Below are 23,870 nucleotides of genomic sequence, written 5' to 3'. Positions count from 1 at the left end.
CACATATATTCCGGTTTTTTCGAAATTCAAAAAACTTTTTGGATTTTTTCGGCTATTATATTCAAAAAATCTAGTTTTTGATTTCTGGGGGTCAAAATCCAAAAAATTCGAAAAACCGAAATATCAGTTTTGTAGCCCTCTTGATTCAACACCTTTTATGTCGGAACATTTTTCTGTATCTCTAAAGCTGTAGACCTGAGAGCTTTTCCCGCGAAACCTTTTTTTGGGTCGAAAATGGCAAAAATGACGTCACTCTGACGTCATTAGCGGCCAACCTATCATAGCCTTTGGAGAAATTTTTGGTCACCATGTGCGCTAGCTACTCCCGGGAGGGTGCTGAAAGTTTGGTGACGATCGGCGCAGCGGTTCTCGAGATATATCGAAAAAACTAAAGGGGGGGGGGGGCAAAAAAATGCCCCCCACCGCCTGGAAGGTTAAATGAAGATCTTACTTGTTCGTAAGCGCATAAATTTTATATTCATTTTGCTGCAAATTTGTTTCGGTTTGAAGTCCTTATATTTTGTTGTATACAAACCGTCAACGGTTCCATCTGTATGGACGTGCAATTCAATGCCGACACCGTCAAAACGGATCAATTCGCCGTGTACAGATAATGAGGCGGTATGGGTGGTCATGCATTACGGCGCTTTGCGGAGTCTGACCGCAGTGCGACGAAGTTTCGGTAGCCATTTTAAAAGGAGGAAGGATATTCCGTCAAAAATGTCTTTCAAACGGGTGGTAGGAAAGTTTTACAATCGGGAAAGACTTCATCGAATGAGCGCGTTAACATTCATCACAAATAAATAAGAAATAACCATCGGTGATTCAAATATACAACGCATACGATCATCGGTCTTGATGGTAGGCATGCGTATTGGCGTATGCATATACGATTATCTTTTACAATATCGCTCCCCGAGCGCTCTCACTTGATCGGTAAGCACTTGGGTGCTGTGCCAAGCCATAGGTACCTAATAACAGACATATACATGGATCCGAGGATCTCGAAGCAAACTGCAGGTTAGGATTTATGATCCCATCGGATCCGGCGTACAAAATTTATCGTGGATCTATGATCTCATACGATCTGACGATAAATCAAGAACATGGATCTATGATCTGAGTGGAGATCACACCATGCATAACATTTGAAACCATGTTCTCCAGGGTTTCTATGTCAATAAGTGCCACAAAACTATTGATTAGGACCTAAACTGTGTTAAACAGAGGAGTGATTTTTCTTTTTAACTTTCTTCCGGTGAACAATTGGAATAATTCGTCGTGCAAGACACACAATCAATGAACAGAACATGATACGAGTAACAATAAATACCATTTATCTAGGACTATTTCATTTAGAATACAATTTATGACGGAATGTCTTTTGCTAGAAGTAGGTAACCGTAAATGAAGAATGATACATAGAGGGGATATAAAAATCGAAGGACATTTGGGAACATTTTCCTTTCAATTACCTATCCTTATTTCGCGTTAAATACCTACGTAACGTTGCTCACTTAACAAAAACTAGTGCACTGTTTCACAAAGTTCAGATCAAACAAAAACGTTTTGGGGTTTAACATTCACAGAGCACTGCTACTTGAGGCGTGACTACAAAATCTAAAAGTAGGGTAGGGTTCAGTAGTTACCGTTTGGTCGACACGCAGGTTTAATCGTTAAAGGGACCCTCCCACCTTCAAAAAAGTTAATGAATTGGCATGAAAGTGATGTCGCTCGGTTCAGAAAGAGCGAAAACGAATATCTACCAAATTTCACCGAAAAGTATTCGCCGGTTTTCAAGATATTAGACTTTTACTTTTGTTTACTTTTTGGGATCTCCGCTGTTCCTAGCGACTTTATTTGGAAGCAATAGTTCGGCAGCTGAAAGTGCGGCACTTGTTGCGCGCAAAGCAGCATATACCACCGCGTGCTACAAAATGTTTTAGTCAAACATTTAAAAATCGTTAGATATCTGCGCTGACGTCACACATTCAGAGGGGTATTCCTATGCATTAGCCCCTCTGAATCAAAATGCTGCAAGTTTGAAATTCAATATTTCCGATTTAAGGCATTTCTAGATGTTGTGAGTGCCGAAAGCGGTAATTGTGAGCCAGGCAGGGCATATTTTAACAAATTTTTACTGCGTCCCAAAGTTGAGCAGAGGGCACGTGCTACGACTAAGGGCACAGGGCAAGAAACAGAGTAGGGCACTGAGGAGGGCAGAAAGTAGGGCACGACAGGATGCAGGACATGGCACAGGACATTTTAGAGGGAAGGCCGGGTACCGGTCAGGGCAGACAGCAGGGCACAGGTCAGGGAACCGGACAGGGCAGGGACGCAGTGGGTCAAATAAGCAGGGGCTACATCCCATGGCGAGGGGGCTGCGTCCCAAAATGGGACGCAGTAAGTGCCTTAAAATATGCCCTGGAGCCAGGGACCCCATTTTGGCTATCTCAACTCAAATCTAATGTTAAGGTGGGAGGGTCCCTTTAAGGACTTTAACTAACCTTCCTCATTGCTGCATTAAGTGGTCAATTTTATCTTTTGTAAACAAATATTCGCCAGAATGACATGACCTGCAAGTTGCAACCACATCAACGTAAAACTATAAGCGCTGTAATTATAATTTGTACATGATAATCACATTTGACAGGTGAGCCGAATGGTTTACCAGGTTAACCGTTCCTGTCGTCATAGACTACTGTATCATATAGTCATAGACTTCTGTATTAGTAGTCTATGCTGCTGTCTTTTTTGGACGATCAACGACGTATTCGACAGGGGTCCCGCCCATGACTCCCCATGCACGGCTAGGTACCTAAGTTGGGGAAACGGAAGCCTTTTCTTTTATGCCTTTGTAGCGCCTGTCACGATTTATAACGCTTACAGGCGTAATGCTACAGGTAAAAAACATCGAGTGACGCATACATCCCTCTGTGGTAGCGGGGCTTCTTTAGGATAGGCGCGAGTATAGTTCCAAAATCCAGGAGGGCGTCGGCCTTATCCGAGACGTGCGGCACAGCATCACTTCAGGCGCGAATCGCCACTGCCATCTAGCGGCCAAAATGTAAGGTGATACACCGGCCGTTGATATGTAGTGTAGGCACATTGTTGGTTGTGTTGATTGTACAGTTGACTACAGAATGATGTTCCGCCCCTCACAAGCTGTATAAGTTGACTGAAGGCTAAGACCTAGGTTGTGCAGTTTAGCACGCAACTAAACGTGTTTTGGTGAGCGTAGGGTCGCAGGGACAGCCTGCGTTACTCAACACGTGTGATGCGGCACAGCCTGGCAACTCACTGCCTGCTAGAAACGGAACCCCATTCTGTTGCCAACTGTTCTCCCCTTCCGCATTGCCTTGTAGGTCACGCTTTACCCAAACGAGCATTCTTGTTGGTCAATTTCCTCCGGAACCTCATTCGGTAGGTTCCGGGAAAACTCGGTAGGTTCCGGGACAATCGGCCAGCGCGGCGCCCAGCCCATCATGATCTTCGTTCATCTACATAGTTATCGCCTCGACTCGGTTATCATCGGAGATTAACTCCCACACAAAATGCTGAAACAACCAACAAGAATAGTGTTTTCAGTGCTACATCGTCATCCTATCCGTGCCGGTTGAGGAAAGCCGACCAAGACTTGTAACCTTCGACAACTCTTTCACACGACCCTCGCCGTCTGCAGGTAGCGATTCCTATTAGATATCCCGGACCCGGTGAGCTGAACAGCCGACTCCCACCACTTACCATGAGCCAGAGCCAGCGCTACGAGTGCTGTCGTCCACATGGCTGTCTGCGTTCTGCCGCACTATTCACAACCTTCCACCTCTCCAATCCACACTCGAATGCCGGCACCCTCCCGGCACCGTATAAGTGCCCTGTCGCCCGCCGGCCATCAGCCGCGCCGCCGATTGGCGGACGTTCTGTGACGTCACCACTGCCTCCAGCTGGGGCATCCCGCGCCGGCGGCGACGGGCGGCTTTGATCCAATGAGGCTGGCGAAAGGTGTGCGGACCCGGCTGGATACTACGAGAGTGAACGACGGCCGTGTGTGTGCCTGTGTGTCGAAAGGCGTGCGGGGGAATGGCCTCTCAGAAGGCAGGGACGGGAAGCAAACACATCAGGGTTTCCCCAGCGTAGCGCCGAGGACGTTTGTTAGGCGCTCACTGTCTGGTGTAGATTTCACGAACCAGAGTGCGGTTGCAGGTCGTTGGGTCACGCATGAGTAACTAGTCACCCGACACCCGATGGCCAATGATAGGGGCTATTATAATTTCTCCATTTGAGTGCATTTGATTGAGCTTTAGCATGATGCATGTCGAATCTAAAATCGAAAAATTATTACCGACCAGTTCCCGAACCTAAGCCTTTTAAAGCGCTTGACTACCTTAGAATTTGTAGAAGAATTAACATACACCAACACAGATGTTCTATACGGAGTGGTATTATTGTAAATCATCAGGCGCATTTACCGTTAGTCGGATATACCTACCCAACTATAGAAAAATAGTTTACTCAAGCCAGCTGAAAGCTAAAGCAGCTAACGTGTAACGTCTTCAACGTTAACGTATTCTTCACCATGATCATTTCCGTATCTATTCCTCAACATTATTCTCGCATTCGTAACCCTTCAGCTGGTCTGCTGTAACTTCCGATTCGAAGTAGTCATCTGTCATCACGATCCGTGAAGGAGGGGTCGTAGCAAGATGCGAAGGGAGAAGAAATAGACTGAGGCGAAACAAAAGGTAATAGGTAAATGTTCAAATCTGTATTCATTCAAAACATTGCTAAAACAGGCCCGTACGAAGAGAAGCCTACCACTAATGCCAAATGTGATAAAGAAAAGAAAATCACATAAACCGCACAGGTGGCCACAGTGACAACTCGCACTGAATCCACATAGCGGTATATCAGCAAGGTACAGCTCGCCAAACGAAATGGTCCCTCACAGATAGGAATAATAAAAAACACTTCCCATGATTCAGACGTTGGCCTACCATTTACACAGCCCTTATACCCAATGGCTAATATTGCAAGGTCGCTGACCAATTCTTAACGAAAAAGGCGACAGACACAAAAGGAAGCTTAGCTCGTTTTGATCTATCAGCTACATATGCACAACAAAATCGTCAAAAAGTAAGATGAAACGGACACTTCCAGGTTTCAGCCATGGAGTTGCTGAGACCCATCTCACACTACGTACGGAGTGCACGCCGACTTCCAGTCATGAACAGCCCTCAACATCTCTAGAACCCCATCAGAGGATGCATAATCAAGTCCAAGGACACGCAGCTTCGCCCTGTTCTCACTTGTCTCAATATCATGGCCTTTGGGACAGACCGACTTCCTACAAGTGCCCGCAACGAAATGAGAGCAGATGTGAATAAAGGTACAGGTTTTGAGTTGACATCCCGCACGTTTAGTGATGTGACTGTTACAGACACGCAGCCTAAAGTACGTTGCCGTCTGAGGGATGTGCAGCGAGCCAGAGTGCAGCTCTTCCAAGATCCGTTGCTTGTTGTATTTCGTGGCTGCCTCGTATCCGGCATCGCGAAGCGCCTCCAGATTGTGCGGGATGTTTAGTAGGTGACCCAGTACGCATCGATCTGCGCGGCGACACGCACCAGCGACATAGTGTGGACAAATGTGCACATCGCGGCAGTGGAGATCAAAGCAGCCCGCAACAGTGCCGTAGTCTTCACATACGACCAGGACAGGACGCTCGTCGGCCGAAGCGACACTGGAAGTCGCCGATATCTGCTCTGAGAGCGAATGACTGGTTAGCGAAGGGACGTCTCCGACGATGGAAGACCCACCACACATGGAGCGCCAGGCGTGGATGGCCCGCAACATCTCTAGAACCTCGTAAGAAGATGTAGCTGCCAGACCTAAGTCATTAAGCATGGTCGTGTTCCGAGCTGACCGAAGATGGTGATCTTTCTCGCACACCTCATTCTTACAAGTGCCGGCCACAAAGGAAGAGCATACGTGGAGGAACACGCACTTCTGCTTTCGGCAGCCAGCACCATTTGTGTTGTACGGCACACAGACACGCAGTTGCTCGTAAACGTCGATCCTGTGAATGAATGCCGAGATAGTGTACAACATATCAAGTAGCTCATCGCGCGCCTCCGACGACGCTGCTTCGACCCGAGCTTCGCGTAGAGCCTTTTGATTATGCTCGCTGTTGAGATCGTGTCCCAGTTGACAGCGCTGGCCGCGGCGACAGGACCGAGCGAGGAAGTGCGGGCAAATGTGGACATAGGCACAATCGCGGTTGGAACAGCCAGAGGCGGTGCTGTACTGACGACAGACACCAAGGACCGAGTGCTGGGCAGCAGGGTCGTCTTCGTCACCTTGCGACTGATTTAACGCTGAGCACATCCCCACAGTTGCCTCTCCAGCCAGTTGCGATTCTCGATCGATAGTGGGTCTCCTGGCGTGCATTGAAGCGGCATCTTGGCTCAGTTGGTCATCGTTCGAGGCGCCAGTCTTTGACTTCAGGTCGCCGTTTTCCAAGTTGGTAGCGTTGGGCGAAACTGAAGGGCCAGCGTGAACTGCACGCAACATCTCAAGCACCTTGTCGGCTGAGACGTCTGCAAGTCCCAAAGCGATGAGCTTCCTGATGTTGTCGACCCCCTCCACAGAATGCCCCTTCTCGCACCGTCCATCATTCAAGCATGTGCCGACGATGTATTTTTGGCAGATGTGAATAAACATGCAGTCGGCGGACCAGCACCCTTCCCCGTTGTGAGGTGAGCACAAACGAAGTCTGTCATATACCTCAGTCCTCTGAACATGAGGTGAGAACTCGTAGAGCATCTTCATGATAACCTCTTGATTCTCACTCGTGACCAGCCATCCAGCCTTTTTCAGCACCTCGCGGTTGTGTAGGCTACTCAGTCGATGCTCTAGAGTACAAGGTCGACAGCGGCGACTGCGACAGGAGCTGGCCAGGAAGTGAGGGCAGATATGCACCATCTCACAGTTCAGATCGAAGCATCCGGTGGTGGAGCCGTACTGTTCGCAAACAGGTGGCAAGGTCGGGGATACTTGGTTGCCGGTAAAGGTCTGAGCTGTTCCTTGATCAGTTCTGCGGGGGTATGTGGTACCACTTGCCTCAGTGTTATCTATCGTGTATACCCCCGGGTTCAATGACAGCTTAGCTCTCATGAGTTCAATCAGATCTCTGTCTGTTGCCCAAATAATGTTCGGGTCTTTGTTGGGGTTGGACGCCGCCAGGCCAATGGCGTTACGGACACGGCGGTTGTGATAGCCGACAAGGCTGTGGTGCAGGGCACAGTCAGTCTTCACACATCTACCGACAACAAAATCGTGACAGACGTGGAAGCTTTTGCAGTTGACCGATCTGCTACAGCCCCTCGGTGAGCTGTAAGGAATACACAGCTTCACTTTCTTGTGAGCCCCGTTATTGAATGTGATGCGCGCCTGGAGCGTAATCTGGTCGATTATTGCTTGCAACTCTTCGAGGGAGCCTTTCACCATCCCCAAGTGCTGCATCACTCGCACGTTATGCTTCGTTTGAAAGTCATGTCCAAGAGGACATGACTCACTTGGGCGTTTGCAAGCATCGGCCAGGTAGTAGCCACACAGGTGGAATTTGTAGCAGTTCACGTTGATACACCGATTGCCAGAGGAGTGTACATCACACAGAAGCTCCGATCCCTCACCGCTGGTAGTGTTCGCGGAGTTGAGCTCTGAAGTCACAGCGTCGGGATCTTTGCCCTTCGAATCACTATCGGCAACGGCTCTTGAAAAGGGCTCCTGAAATGAGCCGCACACCCGATCATCCCGCTCTTCGGACTGCTGCGACTCAAGACGTTTTTGGAAGATTCTTAGGACGTTCCTTACATGCATGGATGCAAGACCGAGTCGTCTCATAATCACTGCATGTGAAGGAGAGCTGATCTGATGGGAGAGTCCACATCGACGCATGCACTTGCCCATCGCATATTCATTGCATATATGGAGCCGGGGGCACTTTGTGTTCTGGCAGTTTCCCATTTGGTAGAGACAGCACACCTCGAGTGCGGAGTGACGTTCATCCTCTGTCAGCGGATTCGAGCAAGGTATCCTGATCGGAGATAGCTCAGGAGATCCGCTTCACAGATATCTGGGATGTCACGTGCTGTAGAAGATCTTTGTTGTGCTTAAGTGTGCGCACTTTGTGTCCTCGTCCACACTCCTCTCCATACGGGCACACACCAGCGATGAATAAGCGACACACATGCAGCTCGTGACATTCATCGTCATGACAGCCACTTGGGCGAACATGTGCATGACAGACGTCTATGGAGGTTGCGACTCTCATGGTAGTCTCCCGAGAATGTCCATCAGATGTTGCTCGCGGCGTGCCTTCTTTTGTCGCCGATTTTGACTGAGGTGGATCGAGAACAGCTGTCGAGTCTGACAGATGGCGAGTGTTTGTGTGATTAGCGCCCATTGGCATGACGAAGAAAGACCGCTCAGGTGCGGATCACAGCCAAGTGGCCTGGACTGCAGGATATCGCTTAGCCATTCAAGGCCCACGTCGTCTGAACCAGCAGTCAGGGCACGATGCACATCTTTCGGAAGCACGGGGCATGCCAGTATGCTCCAGAGATAGTCCCTCGGGAGAGACTCTAGACCAACACGCTTCACGATTTCAGCGTTAGCAGCCGTACCTAGGTCGTGCGACAGCACACACCTATAATGGTCTTTGCAGGTTCCATTCACGTACTTCGTGCAGATGTGAAGTCGAGCACAGTCCGATCGGCTGCAGCTTGCAGACTGGTACGGGCGACACATCTGAAGAGCGAGCTGACGTTCCGCAACCATGATCGGATGTCGGGTCAGATATCCCTTCCGGACACCTTCCAGAACATCGCTCTCCGAAACACCATGACACATGTGGCGTTCCAGCACACTGATGTTGTGCGCGGAACTGCAAGGCTCGTGTCCACTTGAACATTTTTCATCATACGGACACATACCCGCGGCAAACAAACGACAAAGGTGTAGCTGTGTACACGTATCATCCTTACACACAGAGGGATGGATGTTTTTGAGGCACAGATCGAGCGTGGTCAGGAAAGTGGAGCCAGCTGTCAAGCGTGCGTCGCCTACAGAGTCGGCTGACTTCTTTAGGGAGTACTCGTCAATTCAGCACTTTCAGCAATGCTGTCTTCGGCAGCACAGCCTACCTCGGCATCTACTTTCTTGACTATAGGGCCACATGCGCAAGAAGAGCAGCAATCGGGACCTTCAAGCTCAGATGACGATGTCAGGTGACTGCCGAGTCCACTCGAGGAACCCAATACTTCGCTTCTGTCGAACGGATGCCTCGCTAGTAGGTCGAGCACTTGCTCCGTTGACATGTTGGCACACTTCAGTCGTAGCAGAACGATGACGTTGTCCGCATTGTCCAATCGGTGGTTCCAAAAGCAACTGGAGCCAGCCTTGCAACTGCCCTCCACAAGGCGCGGACACAGGTGTAACAGGAAGCAGTCGCGCCGACTGCACTGGGCGTTAGCCGAGTAGGTCTCGCAGAGTGCCAGCTCACGGCGGTACTCCTTGTCAGAGACGGGAGCCGACGCTCGCATCAGAGACCTGGCTAGCCAAGAAGATCGTCCTCTGGCAATGATTGCAGCTGATGCGCTTCCAGTGCACTCCAGTTGTTGGGTGCTTTGATCCAATGTCCCCAACGGCACACGAAGTTCTCCAGTGGGCAGAAGCCGTCCAGAAACAGCCGACACATGTGCAGCTGGTCACACTGCTCGCGGGTGCAGGTGTATGGTGGCATGTGGTTCTTGCAAAGAGACGGCGCAGCGCGTGCGGCTCGTCCACCGCGAAGCAGATCCGTGCAGGAGATGCAGAAGATTGGAGCGACAGAGGCCGGGGCATGCTCGCAGCTTCCAGAGGTCGGTTGTAACCGCGTCGTCTGAGCAACGCCATCTCCTTTACCCGTGTCCTGCAAGCAAGAAGAAAACAATATAACTACTACAGATCGTCCAAGTCAGTTATTGACACACTTCACCTCACCGATGGATAACATTGTGAGACATTCACTGTAGTAGTGTGTTCTAAAGATGTGGAGGAAAGAAGAAACAAGGCAATAAGTTCTTTTTTTATAAATTTAGTCCGAAACTTTTGATAGGAAGGATTCACAAAAACAGAGCCACCGCTAAGCGAAGCTTGTTGCGGTGACCCTGCCCTCTACCCTCCGATCGCGAAATTCCAGTTCTATGGCAGAATTTAGAGTCCAAACTTTAACGTGCGCATATAGCCGCGCACAGCCGGTCCCTCACTGACTTCGCCTGGCGTCGGCCTGCCACCAACCGCAACCATACCTGTCAGGAGGCCCATAAATGTCAAGCACCCGTCGCGCATCGAACCCGGACTGTTATAACCGGGAGCGCGTGCTCTCACCATGCGGAGTCCAACGCTCTACCAACTGAGCTACGGGACCGGCATTTTTACAGACATTTTCCTATTTGATGTGAATTTTGTAACAATCCGTCCACGCAAAGCATTTGAGTTAGCAAAAAAAAAAAACGATTGCATAGGAAAATGTGCAAGCCACACATTAAAGTGACTATCCCACTTCAAAAAACGTGAATGAATTGACGTTATGCATTGTGGTTTCTTATTATAAAGACTGGTGGATTCTCCTGTCATATTTTATTCTCCAGACCGAAAATGACGATACCAACACTGTATATGTGCGACCACGGCTGAAATATGTCATCAATTATCATCGTAGCTTAACGAAGAGCAGACGCTTTCCACTTCTCGCACAAGCCACCAAAATACAACCCAGGTGAACCGAGTGCAGCTCTGAACTTTGTAACCATATTCTCGGCATGGTTCTTGCTGGAGAGCTCTACTAGCTCATTTGCAAACAGCTAAGAGTTGCCCGTGACGAGAGGAAGACAATGATACCCAATTGTTGCCGACAAATTGCACCTATGCAAGGCGGTACGGGCGAGAGACTCGGCGCTGCCGAGCCGAACCGCCGCCGCGCCGAGCGCCGTCCGCGGTCGCGGGACGCTGGCGTCCCCTCTGACCCGGCTGGCCGGCCGGCGCGGCAGGGCGGCTCCCTGTTTGCGTAGGACCGGCCCAGGTCCGGGCCATTGTGTGGGGCACGCACGTGCGCGCCCAGCCTGTGTGTCTTCCGGGTGGAGCGCTGGACGCCCGGGCCATTTTTAGCCTTTTCTGTGTGCTCTGACCGTCCTCAACGCGTCTTATTTTCACCCCCTGTCGCCGTATATAAACTAGTTGTAAACATCCCCGGCCCTCACTTCACCTTTCGACTTCGACGGGGACACTGCGCTGCCCCTAGCTCTCTTCCCGGTACGTTTCGCTGCCTTGTCCGCCAAATATAGTGAACTAGAAGACAAAGTGTGTGAGAAGTGAAACAGTGCGCGGTCTACACACAGATGAGATATTCGACGGAGATGCGGCAGGCGTATCGGTTCCGGTGACCAGGTCTACTGACTATCCTTTTTTATCCTAAAACATTCCTAAAACTCTCTAAGAAGGGGGTTCCTTTGTCGTCGGCATCCGGCGCTCTATATTTAGGCCCTAACATACTCCCTGAGAGGGGAATTCCTTTGACGTCGGTATCCGGCGCTCTCATATTTTAGGCCCTAACATACTCCCTAAGAAGGGGGTTCCTTTGACGTCGGTATCCGGCGCTCTCTTATTTAGGCCCTAACATACGCCCTAAGAAGGGGGTTCCTTTGCCGTCGGTATCCGGCGCTCTTTTATTAGGTCCAAATATACTTCCTAAGAAGGAGGTTCCTTAGTCGTCGGCATCCGGCGCTCTATCCTGTATCCAATATTTAGTTGTATCTTAACTAGGCTAACGTGATAGGTTATAACATTTATTTTCCCAATTTTCCAATTAAACCATTTTCCTCCTGGATCTCGGTCACCAAACAACCAAATGCTGTGCGATGCGCGATTAAATACAGTCCACACCATGAAAGGAGATTCGAACGAAAGCGTCGCCAACACCAATTTTAACCCACGCATGACTGCTTGGGGGAGGGGGCTCTACAGAGCCCCTCTCGTTTTACGGCAATATCTTGTAAGCCGTTTGAAGGATCAACACGAAAATTGCGGTACCCTTAGCGGCATCAATTTGACACCTTGTGTTAAAATTTCAACTTTCTAGCTCCCATAAATTGGCCGGACATGACGTCAGAGTAACGTCATGTCGGCCGATTTTGATGCAAAATATTGAATAACGGCAAACGCTCTCAAGAGCTCAGTTTTAAAGCTAGATCCAATTTCTTTGCATGAGTGGACTACAAATACATGTAGCTATCAAACTGCTATCTCGAATTTTCAAAATTTTGAGAAATTTGTATTTACAATTTCTTTTTTTTCAAAAAGTTTTGGGTATTTTTGTCGCAAAACCGAAATATATGTGATAGAAAGCACACTGATGAAATACTCTAGCAAGTTTTAGCCCATTATCTTCAAAAATAGCTAAGTTATTTGCATTATTGTCAAAATTTTACAACTATGTATATATATTTTTCAAAAGTCAAACCATTCTCAGTATATTTTTGACATCGTACAGCAATATAAATGGCACCATCGTGTTCCTGAGCTCAAACTGCATGTGATTGGCACCCTTTTTGTTGAAAAAAATTTATTTTCAAAATTTGACCTTTTCTGACCTGAAAGTGACCTGACCTCCGGTAAATTCAACTGAAAATGACCTCAAATGACACAGACGACATTGTTTTCGAAATATATGAGTGAAATGGACCATAAAACATGCGTCACGTGACCGATACATGATATACAATTTTCGTGACCTAGGATGACCTGACCTTGACCTGAAAAATTCGAAGTAAAAGTTCGGTACCCTCAGGGTATCTAAGGCATATATCAAGGAGTGCATAAACAAAAAATGAGCATGCTCGGACTTGTCAGCCGGTGGTCAGAGCCTAAATCGTGAACAAGCTGATAATTTTTACTTTGACCTGACCTGTGACGGTATCGGTGACCTCGAGGTCAATGAAAATAGGTTACGCTCGACAGTTTTTCCAGGGCTAACAGATACCGTTTGAATTTTGACGATCGGCCAAGTAGTTTTGGAGATAAGAGGGGGGCTCTGGAGAGCCCCACCCCCCAGTCACTGGGCCCTTAGAGGCCACTAGTAGCCTTCAGAAGCCGGCGTGTTACCCTCATGGACAATTTAGTGTGGCTTCTTTGGTGAGGTGCTCTTACGAGCCCTATGGATGGAGCCCTTCTGAATCGAAATATGGCCAGCATGGACCCTGAGCGGTAAACTGGTGCCACAGAGCCCCTCCGACCCGAGGAGTCCTCTGAATCTGATAAGGGGGGGGGGGGCTGGGACCCCCTGACTTCGCCACTGTTTCGTATGCGTCATCAGGTATTTTGGGCCTTTGGTATCTGGTATCATTACATCGACGCCCACGATAATGCATGGAGCCAACATCCTTTCACATGTTTGAACGCTTAAAACCACAAAAAGACTGCAAACGAGCAGATAATGTGAGCCGACATTAGACAAACGCGAATCACGATTCTGGCCAAACATGGTCTCGAGAAATAGGTCACAGGTCAAACGTCACTTGAGTCAGGGTCATGAAATGTAAAATTTTCAGGGTAGGTGTAAAATTTATTAACCCGCGAGTTGCTGGGGGGAGCGTTAAACGCCTCCACTTTTTTTCGCCGCGCTGTAGCATAAAAATGGCGCGCCAAAATTTGGGCACCTGTAGGGAATTGATTGATGTTTATTGTGACAAAGTTTCAAAGAAAAAAAAATCGGTCAGAATATTTGTGAGATATCAAGGGTTTAGTGACGTCATGATTTCTGAGTTTTCGACCAAAAACGGCATATGTTCAAAAAATCATATAAAATCACAGAATAGACATACAAACATGCCGTAAACGCCATTAGACTGCAAATACCATGAACAATCAAATGGCTATCTTCAATTATTGATTATCGCTCCGCATTTTCCAAAATCTTGACCTGAATCTTGGCAATTTCTCGTGACTTCTTCACGACCATGATACATGCATTTCTTAAATTGAACTTTTTGAACCAAACGCGTACACATATGATAAAATGAATGTCACCATCGTGTTCTACGCCCAAAATTACCCATAAAACATGTGTCACAGGCTGCGAATATCAGTTTTGATTTTCGGGGATATGTGCCTACCCGGTTGACCTGACCTTGACCCTGATCTATGCTTGACTGACCCATACATGGAGCTGACACTCTTGTAGGCCTTATATGAAGGATTGTGCACCGTTTTGACAGAGTTTATAACGAGAGGCGCCCATTGCGAAGTCCTGAAGTCCATGCTACTGAAAGCCCGATTTCAGTTGTTTGACCTGACCTTGACCCGATCTGTGACCTCAAAATTCATTTTTAAAATACTCATCTGAAGCGTCCCGTCGCGTTCTTTCGTTTGCCGCCTCGTGCGTTTCGCTGCGCCTATTGGTTCTCGAGTTATCGGCTGGGGGCGTTTAACCCGCGCCTTCTGGGGGGGGGGGGGCTATTCATAGCCCCCCTCCCGTTTTTCTCCAATAACTTCCAAACCGCTTGACGTATCGACGCCAAACTTTCAGTACCTTCGGCTGCATTATTTGACACCTTGTGTCAAAATATGAACTTCGTAGCTACCATAGGTCGGCCGGAAATGACGTCAGAGTGACGTCATGTTCGGCCGATTTCGATGCAAAACATTGAACCACGGCAATCGCTCCCAAGAGCTCGTTTTTTTTTAGCTAGATCCAATTTCTTTGCACGAGAGGACTCAGAATAGACTGCGCTATCAAACTGCTATCTCAGATTTTCAAATTTTTGAAAATTTCGAAAATTATATATCATAAGATTCAAAATTTAGATTCTTATATTTTTTTATTTTTCGAAAAACCGGAATACATGTGATAGAACACATGCTTATGACTTACTGCAGCAAGTTTTAGCTAAATATCTTCAAATATGGTTAAGTTATACGCGTTATTGAAAAAACATTCACAATTATAAATTTTTCAAATCAATTTTTTCAGTACGTATTTGACATCGTACACCAATATAAATAGCACCATCGTGTTCCTGAGCTCAAACTGCATCAAATCGACACCTTTTTTGTTGAAAAATTTTAACTTCAGAATTTGACCTTTTTACCTGAAAGTGGCCTGACCTAAGCTAAATTCAACTCAAAATGACCTCGAATGACACAAACGACATCAAATTCGAAATCTATGGCCTAAATGGACCATAAAACATGTGTCACGTGACCGACGCATAATATTATCCCGCGCCCCAGTGGCGGTCTCAGCCAACTTCGCCCTAGTGGGGGGGGGGGGGGGCATATGTTACCACCCGCCTCTAACTCAAAAACTAAGAGGGCTAGAAAGACGCGGTAAAAAGCAGTCGATAGCTCTCAATGCGTACGTTTGAAAGTATTTCGGTCATTTTTCATCTTAGAGCAATATTGGGGTCACTGGAGGTCATCAAAGGTCATAATTTGCCAAATGTCATTACGAGCGAGCGAGCGCAGCGAGCGAAGCGAGTCTTTTCAATATAACGGAAAAATCTCAGTATGAGCGGCCCGGCCCGGCCTGTAACGCTTTTGAGAGGCTTATATCTCAGCAACCGCTGGACCGATTGGCCTGCGGTCTTTTTTGCTGGGTAGCCCCACCCCTTCTACCTCGTAATTGACTACTTTTGATACATCTCAGTGATCGTCGTGGCACGTGCCACGTGAAAAGTCAAGGGTGTTCAAGCTGTTTTGCAAAAGTAGTAATTTTTAGAGGCCCATATCTCAGCAGCCGCTTGGGCGATTGTCTTGCGGTAATTTTTGTAGGGTAGCTGCATCCCTTCTACCAAAGGTCGTATACTCTTGATCTATGTGAGTGACCCCCAGTGCACGTGCAAAATACAACAATAAGAGGTGCCAAATTTGTTCTCATTTCAATAACTCGGTAATTACTGGGGCGATTCCGCTGAAACTTGGCATACAGGTAGTAGGCGTGTTATCCTATCTCTTTCTATCGATAGTAATTTGCAAAAATCTGTTTGTAGCCTCAAATGGCCTCGGATGACCTTTCTAGAGGGCAGAGGCTACCTATCAGCAAAAAAAGACACCATGGTCGTCACGGGTGGTCCAAATCATTGTGATTCTGAAATATTTGGACTGTTCCTATGCGTACACACGGATCCAGAGGCATTTTCATTTTTCTCCATTGACTTATAATGGTATGGTCACGCCACTGGCCTGACCTTAGGTCACGGATATAAAAAATCCGAGATATACAAATTATAGGCGCCCATGCCATCATGCCATCCACCAAGTTTCAAGTCTTTCTGACAAACACTGCAGGCTGGAGAGGATTGCAAACTTTTTTAGGCTTGGTCAGTTAACTTGACCTGGTGACCTGACCTGACCTGACCTGGGGTCAAAAATTTCACGTTGCCCAAAATTGATGTACAAAAAGCTACCCCAAGCGGCGCTTATTCACACGCAAAAAAAAAACGTGTCAGGGTGGAACATATGCCCCCCCCCCCCCACACACTGGGGCGAAGGTTATATTTCCGTGACCTGTGATGACCTGACCCTGACCTGAAAATCAAATTACAAGTTCGGTACCCTCAGGGTATCTAAAGCTCACGAGTGTGTAAACAAAAAAATGAACCTGATCTGACTTGTAAGACGGCGGCCAGAGCCCAAAATGCGAACAAGCCAAAATGCTAATAATTTTTACTTTGACCTGACCTGTGACGTCATCAGTGACCTCGAGGTCAATTAAATTAGGTTTCGTACGACAGTTTTTCCTGGGCTATCAGACGCCGTTTGAATTTTGACGATCGGCCCAGTAGTTTCGGAGTTAGGAGGGGGGGGGGCTATGAAGAGCCCCGGCCCCTCCCCCCAGTAGGGCGTGTTATACGCAGACCCCAGAGGGGCGCGGGTTAATGCCCCCCCCCCCGCAAACGGCGGGTGGCTAAATACCCCAGCAACTGCCGGGTTAACTCGTGGGTACTGAAAGTTTCGTCGCGATTGGCCGCTTTTTACGCGTTATTCGCGAAAAAACCGAGGGGGGGGGGGTCAAACGGACTCCTATAAGTGCGAGGGTCAAGCTAAGTTAGGTTCAGTTCAGTTCAGTTATGGTTGCAGGGTTGCAGGGTCTATTGACTGCATTGCTCCTCTTGCATCCTCAGATTGTAAAAGGTGCTGTTGCTCTTCCAGCCTCCTCTAAACTCCTTCACTGCCAACTCTTATCTCCTCAAACCAGCCCCCATGTCATGATGTCAGAGCAATTAATTTCTTGAGTCTAATGTAGGCATACATTTATTTGGCACACATGATAAAACATGTGTCATGTTTATAAAGTTTTTGAATACCAAACAAAAACGCTGCATTCCTAGCTTGAAAATGATTTTATTTACTCTTCATCATGAAAGAGAAATCATCAATGTTTTTTTTTTAATCCACCTTGAAGTGCAATACATTTTGATTTGCCATGGTGCAGACTGCAGAGCACCAACTGTGAATTTCTCCCACAAAATACTAGTTGCTGTCTAATGACTGATAACAGTGCTCATTTAAATTTACTTACCTCACAAGGCCACATATAACCAAATCAAGTTACCACACAACAGAGTTATTACAACTCTTAGGATAAAATGTTTATCATCTTTTTATACAAAACAACTTTAGGTTGCAGATCACAATTCAGAAACCTTCTACTAAGCACAAACAATATGAGAAAGTATGAATGTTTATGTTACCTATACACTAAGCATGGAAAGCTTACTCACATCGAGATCTTTGGTGCATTTGGATTTTGAATTGATATGGCATGCCAAAACAAGTTCCATGGAGATCATAGATCCACAGTGTTGTAAAATTGGATATTGGTTGGGTGTGCCGATGAAGAAAAGAAATCCTAGGATGAGAAAAAAGGAAGTAAATGACTGAAGTATTTTTGCAAAATGGTGTAAATGCCAATTTTTATGCCAACTGATAAACCAGGATTTCATGTCAGGATCTTGACAGGGTGTGAAACAAAAGGATGTGGGTGCATCAACTGTCAAGTGACATGTAAACTGGCTGTTGGGAATACATGAAACTTTTCAGAGATGAAGTAAAGTCGGTCATTCATATTTTAGGGATGAACATATTTTCCCCATTAGAAGTGATTTGCCACCAAAAAGACTGAAAAATGGAACACTGTAGATCCATCACTATTCACTCGGATCCATGCACATGTCTGATGCCAATTATAATGATGCTGCACAGTGCACAGCTGTGACATAGGTAAGCATTTACAAAAATGAACACAAACAAGCAGCACAGCTCTGAACAATGTTCCATTTTTCAGAATTTTAGCTGGAAAATCACACCTACTTGTAAAAATATTTTCATAAAAAAAAGCATTATTTCATCTTTGAAAAAGCTCATGCATTTGAACATTTTAGGAATAATTATGCATTGGATTATACTATTTGCATCATGTTCAGTTTAATGAAAAACAATATCGCATTCTCTTATCTTGATCTGTATTCAAGTGACGTATTCTTACCTCGTATTCTTACCTCGTTGGGTTCCTCCTTGCCTCGCTTGTCCGGATAGGAAGGGGTCAAGTTGGGTGGATGTAAGGAACCCTAAATGAAAGAGACGCGCCAGTCCAAATGGTGACAGACAAGAAATAATAACATTTAATAATGGACCGGAAATTGCGCCTCGCGAAACATAGTCGTACAAGATAGACCTATATCATATAAGAAAAACAAGTTTTAAGACGATACCTACCTATAGAGTTATCATTACCACAACACAGTTCGCATTTTCATATCAGTTAATCTACATAGTCGAACAGTTTGCTACGAATACATGTATCGAGAATGCGTTTTAGGCTATTAATATTAGTCGCGCATGCTGCCTCTGCAGGCAGCTCATTCCATATACGAATACAGCGAACAGAAAAAAAAAGCGCTTGCGAGTGTCAGTTCTGGTGGCTGGGGGAAATATCTTACATCCGTGACCCCTGGTGCCGCTGCGATAGGGCCTCTGGAAAAGGTCATTAGGATTAATACAGGAGTGGTTATTTAGGATTTTCCAGTACTGGATCAGGTCGGCCCGCAGCAGTCTACCCTGTACCGAATAGAGGTCCAATGCAGCTAACCTTTCACCATAGTTAAGTCCAGTCATTCCATCAATGTGTCTCGTCCATCTCCGCTGAACCCGTTCAAGAAGTCGAAGGTCTTGTACATACCCAGTATTCCAAATGCAAGAACAGTACTCCATGATTAGTGCGTGTTTCGATTAATTTATTTATCAATACATTGATGTTGTTGAAGTTGAAGTTGAGCATTAGTGAGCTGTAGTAGACTAGGTCTATTCAATGCTCACATCGAGCCGGACTAGGAAATGAGCCATAAGGTCAGTTGTGGCGTGAGGATGCAGGTTTGGCAGCCCTGTGTTGGTCTAGTCTTCGTTTGAACATGTTTGTAGAAGTAGCCTCCACCACATCTCTAGGCAATCCATTCCAGTCATTAACTACTCTGTTTGAAAAGAACTTCAGCCTGTATAGATGACTTGATCTGCCTTTTTTCAGCTTCAGATGATGCCCTCTCGTGCGGTCTTCGTGGTCGACTTCAAAGAACTGTTCACTGTCCACCTTAACCTTCCCTGTCAGGAGCTTGTATGTTTCAATGAGGTCGCCTCGACGCAGTCTGTCTTCTACGCTAAGAAGTCCAAGACTGCGGAGGCGCTCTGGGTAGGGTGTGCTCCTTAAAGGTTTTACAAGCTTTGTCGCCCTCCTTTGAACTTGTTCCAGCAGCTTGATGTCCTTTGCAGTGTACGGGCCAACAGCCTGCATACCATATTCAAGATGTGGGCGGACGTAGGTGGTGAACAGAGGTTTGAAGTTGTCGAGATCCAGTCTATCAAATGCTTGCTTTAGCATACGTAGGGCCGACATACCCTTAGAAGCAGCTTTCTGGCAGTGGACTGATGGCTTCAAGTTGTTTGTGATGTAAACTCCTAGGTCCTTCTCCAGGGTACTGACTTGTAGTTTTTTACTGGTTGTGCCATCTGACATGAAGTAGTCTACACTTGGATTGTTCGAACCACAGTGCATCACTTTACATTTTGCCTCATTGAATCTCAAAAGCCAGTCCTGAGACCATTTCTGCAGAAGTGATATGTCTTGTTGGAGAGTCTCAGCGTCCTGTTTTGCTTGAATAGGCCTGTATATCTTGGCGTCGTCCGCAAACATTTTCATGTTGCTGCGCACAAGATCTGGCAGCTCATTGACAAACATGATGAACAGGACTGGTCCCAACACTGACCCTTGGGGGACCCCACTGATGACTGAACACCATTCAGAGTGATCTGTCCCTACCACCACTCGTTGTCTTCTGTTTGTCAAAAATGCACTAATCCAAGACAATACATTTCCCTTGATACCATATCCGTAGAGTTTCTTCATCAGTCGCTTGTGGGGTACACTGTCAAATGCTTTTTGATAGTCCAGGTACAATATATCCACACCTCGTCCTTCATCAATAGCTTTCGTCCAGTGTTCGAGGGCCTCCAGCAGGTTGGTCTGACAAGACCTCTTGGATACAAAACCATGTTGTTGTTGGCTCAGGAGGTTGTTTCTCTCGAGATGAGCTGTCACACTCCTTTTAATCAACCTTTCCATCACTTTTCCAACTTGGCTGGTCAAGCTTACAGGTCTGTAGTTCCCTGGTTTATTTCTGTTACCTTTCTTGTGGATTGGGACAATATTAGCATCCTTCCAATCTTGTGGTAATTGGCCTTCTTGAAGTGACTTTGTGAATAACTTGTAAAGAGGTCGAGTTAGCTGCTCTGCACACCTCTTCAACACAATGCTGGGGATACCATCAGGACCAGGTGCTTTTTGTTCACATAAGTTGACAAGTTCGTTTCTGATTGATTCAGTAGTCATCTCAATGTCTGTGATGGCTGCCTCAGGTTGCACGCGCTCCTCGAAGTCTGGTAGAGGAGTATCGCCCTCTTTCACAAAAACAGTTTTGAAGAAATCTTGCAGGGCTTCAGCAGTTTCTTGATCATTTGAGGTCAAGCTTGTACCATTTTCAACTGCATGTATAGCTGGTTTGACCTTCTGCTGGCTCCTGATGTACTTGTATAATTGTTTTGGATTTTGCTTGACTGTTCTGACCAGTGCTGCTTCATAGTTGTGTCTGTGTTTCCTGATTTTACCAGTAGTGATATTACGCTGCATGGTGTATTCTTTATAATCTTCACTTGACTTGGATATAGCATATTTTTTCCAGGCATCATGTTTGAGCTTCACCGCCTTGGTTAGTTCCCTGTTCCACCAGGGCGCAGCCTTCTTGCTTGACTTTTTGCTGTGCTTTGGAACTAGGGTTTCAAAACATTTGTTAATCCTTTCTTTGATGCAATGCCACATATCTTCTACTGTCATATCATTTAGCATATTCCAATCAACAATTTCTAGTGTTTCCCTGATCCCTGGGAAATTGGCTCTTGCAAAGTTCAGGCTTGCCTTACTTTTAATTGCCATTCTATCAGGCTTTTCTCCCAAGAAAAGGGTCCACGATAGGACAGCATGATCACTTTTCCCTAGTGGGTCCCCTATGTTGACCTCCTCAATCATCCCTTGCTCATCTGTAAATACCAAGTCAAGTCTGGATGGATCCTGTCCATCTCTGAAACGAGTAGGGTGACGCACATGCTGATAGAGGTAAAGATCTTGTATAGTGTCAAGAAACTTTGCTTCCTCTGAATCATCACTTCCCTCAACTGTCTGACTTTCCCAATGTATCTGTCTGAAATTAAAGTCTCCCATGATCAATACGTTCCTGGCATTTACATTTGGCACTCTCTTCAGTAGGTTGTTCAATATTGTGTTGTCTTCTGGCGTATTACTTGGTGTCCTGTAACAAACTCCTACTAGTAGGCAGGCATGTTTGCCGATTCTGATTTTGCACCAAACACAGTCATCAATAGCGTCTTCGTTTAAATCATTGCATTCTTCAATCTTCCAGCAGTCCTTTACTAATATAACCACACCTCCTCCCAACCGACCTGCCTTCCTGTCCTTCCGCACCTGCTGGTAGCCATTTATTTCAAAGTCGTGCTTTTGCCAAACTTCAGTGATACCCATCACATCTGGTTTTTCCTTGTCTAACCTGCCTCTTAATTCACTAAGCTTATTGCTCAAACAGTTTGCATTTGTATACAAGCAACTCATTTGACAAGTTGAACCTACTTGCCTAGTGTCTGGGGACGACCTTCCCCCGAAAGATCCTGTAGTTCTCCCTTCCTTTTCTGGTCAATTCCTCCCTCAGCCTTTTTTGTTCTTCCCGTTCTTCTGGTGATAGATCATGTGTCAGGTACACATTGCTAAACCCAACATCCTTCAAGTCCCATCTTCTCTTCATCAGTGAATCGACATCCTCTTTGTTTTTAAGGCTGACAAGAAGAAGTCGAGGCTTGGGTTCTTCCCCCCCATCTTCCTGCGTCCTTTTCTTTCCGAGTCTGAAGATCTTGTTTACCTTGACTTCTTCCCTTTCCCCGAGCAGTGCACTCACGATGTTGTCAAAGCTGTCTAAATCATACTTCTTCCGGCTCTCCGGATCACTTGCCCTGCTTTCAGGTATGTTGTGAATGATGATGTTGGATTCTCTTTGAGCTTTATCCTCCTTTCTTTCCATAAGTCTCCAATACAGATATAATGATTATGAACACAAACGATTCAATCATAATCATTATATCTGTATTGTATCAATGCATTGATTAAAAAACAATTGAATCACGTTTACAATTTACATTGAATACAGATACGAATTTGATGGTTTTTCATTAAACGGAACATTTCAACATTTGATTTGTCAAAATGAGCAATATATTTTTGCATCATCCTTGCCCTTTTCAGTGTAAAATTCAGTTCTCAGGGAAAGCAGGTGTAACTTTGCAAACATAACATTGGTATTTACTTCCTTTTTTCTCATCCTCAACCCCGGCTCGAGCTGTGGTTTTCTCACCCCAATTTCCCCACTTACCATGGATCCGACCGAAAGCCTTGCTTTCTGTAGTTTTGACTTTTGATGGTCAACAAAATTAAAAAAAAAAGTTTTCACCAAAACCAGCAATCAGTCGATTTCAGCTTCACGACCACGTGCCGTCGCCAATGTGATTTTTGAAGTGCCCGCCGAAATCAAGGCGTCAAAAACGGAAACTTTCAAAACTGGGTACTGTTCTTTACTTGCATCTCGCAAGACAACGAAAGCAGGTTGCCTAGCAACCTAGTACCGTTTTCAGTCGCCGCCTAATTTGATGCCAATATTATGGGTACCGTTGCAGTCACTTAAAGGGACCCTCCCACCTTCAAAAAAGTCAATGAATTGGCATGAAAGTGATGTCGCTCGGTTCAGAAAGAGCGAAAACCAATATCTACCAAATTTTATCGAAAAATATTCACCGGTTTTCAAGATATTAGACTTTTACTTTTGTTTACTTTTTTGGGATCTCCGCTGTTTCTAGCGACTTTATTTTAGAAGTGCGGCGTTTGCGGCAGATGTTGCGCGCAAATAGCATATACCACCGCGTGCTACAAAACGTTTTAGTCAAACATTTAAAAATCGTTAGATATTTGCGCTGACGTCACACATTCAGAGGGGTATTCCTAAGCATTAGCCCCTCTGAATCAAAATGCTGCAATTTTGAAATTCAATATTTCCTATTTAAGGCATTTCTCGATGTTGTGAGTGCCGAAACCAGTAATTGTGAGCCAGGGACCCCATTTTGGCTATCTCAACTCAAATCTAATGTTAAGGTGGGAGGGTCCCTTTAACGTC

At 46.2% G+C, this 23,870-nt stretch overlaps 1 protein-coding gene across 2 annotated transcripts in view; it reads right to left on the bottom strand.

Moving 5' to 3' along the window:
- Positions 1 to 23,297, bottom strand: part of LOC122370260 (GPI-anchored hemophore cfmA-like) — a 28,857-nt gene extending 5,560 nt beyond the window's left edge. The window contains exon 1 of one of the 2 annotated variants that reach the window (XM_043345718.1): positions 23,076 to 23,297. Coding sequence is in view for 1 of the 2 variants with exons in the window: in XM_043345717.1 (XP_043201652.1) it covers positions 3,745 to 3,784 (40 nt within the window). In the remaining variant the exon portion in view is untranslated. Of the gene's footprint in view, positions 1 to 3,744; positions 4,059 to 23,075 lie in introns of those variants that run through there. The other variant, XM_043345717.1, reaches the window with a different exon arrangement.
- Positions 23,298 to 23,870: the final 573 nt, after the last annotated feature.

This window comes from Amphibalanus amphitrite, unplaced genomic scaffold, assembly GCF_019059575.1.
Source record: "Amphibalanus amphitrite isolate SeventyFive unplaced genomic scaffold, NRLGWU_Aamphi_draft 001114F_arrow, whole genome shotgun sequence".
NCBI lineage: Eukaryota > Metazoa > Arthropoda > Thecostraca > Balanomorpha > Balanidae > Amphibalanus > Amphibalanus amphitrite.
The sequence above is the reverse complement of the archived record's forward strand: the minus strand, read 5'-3'. Positions and strand labels throughout refer to the sequence as shown.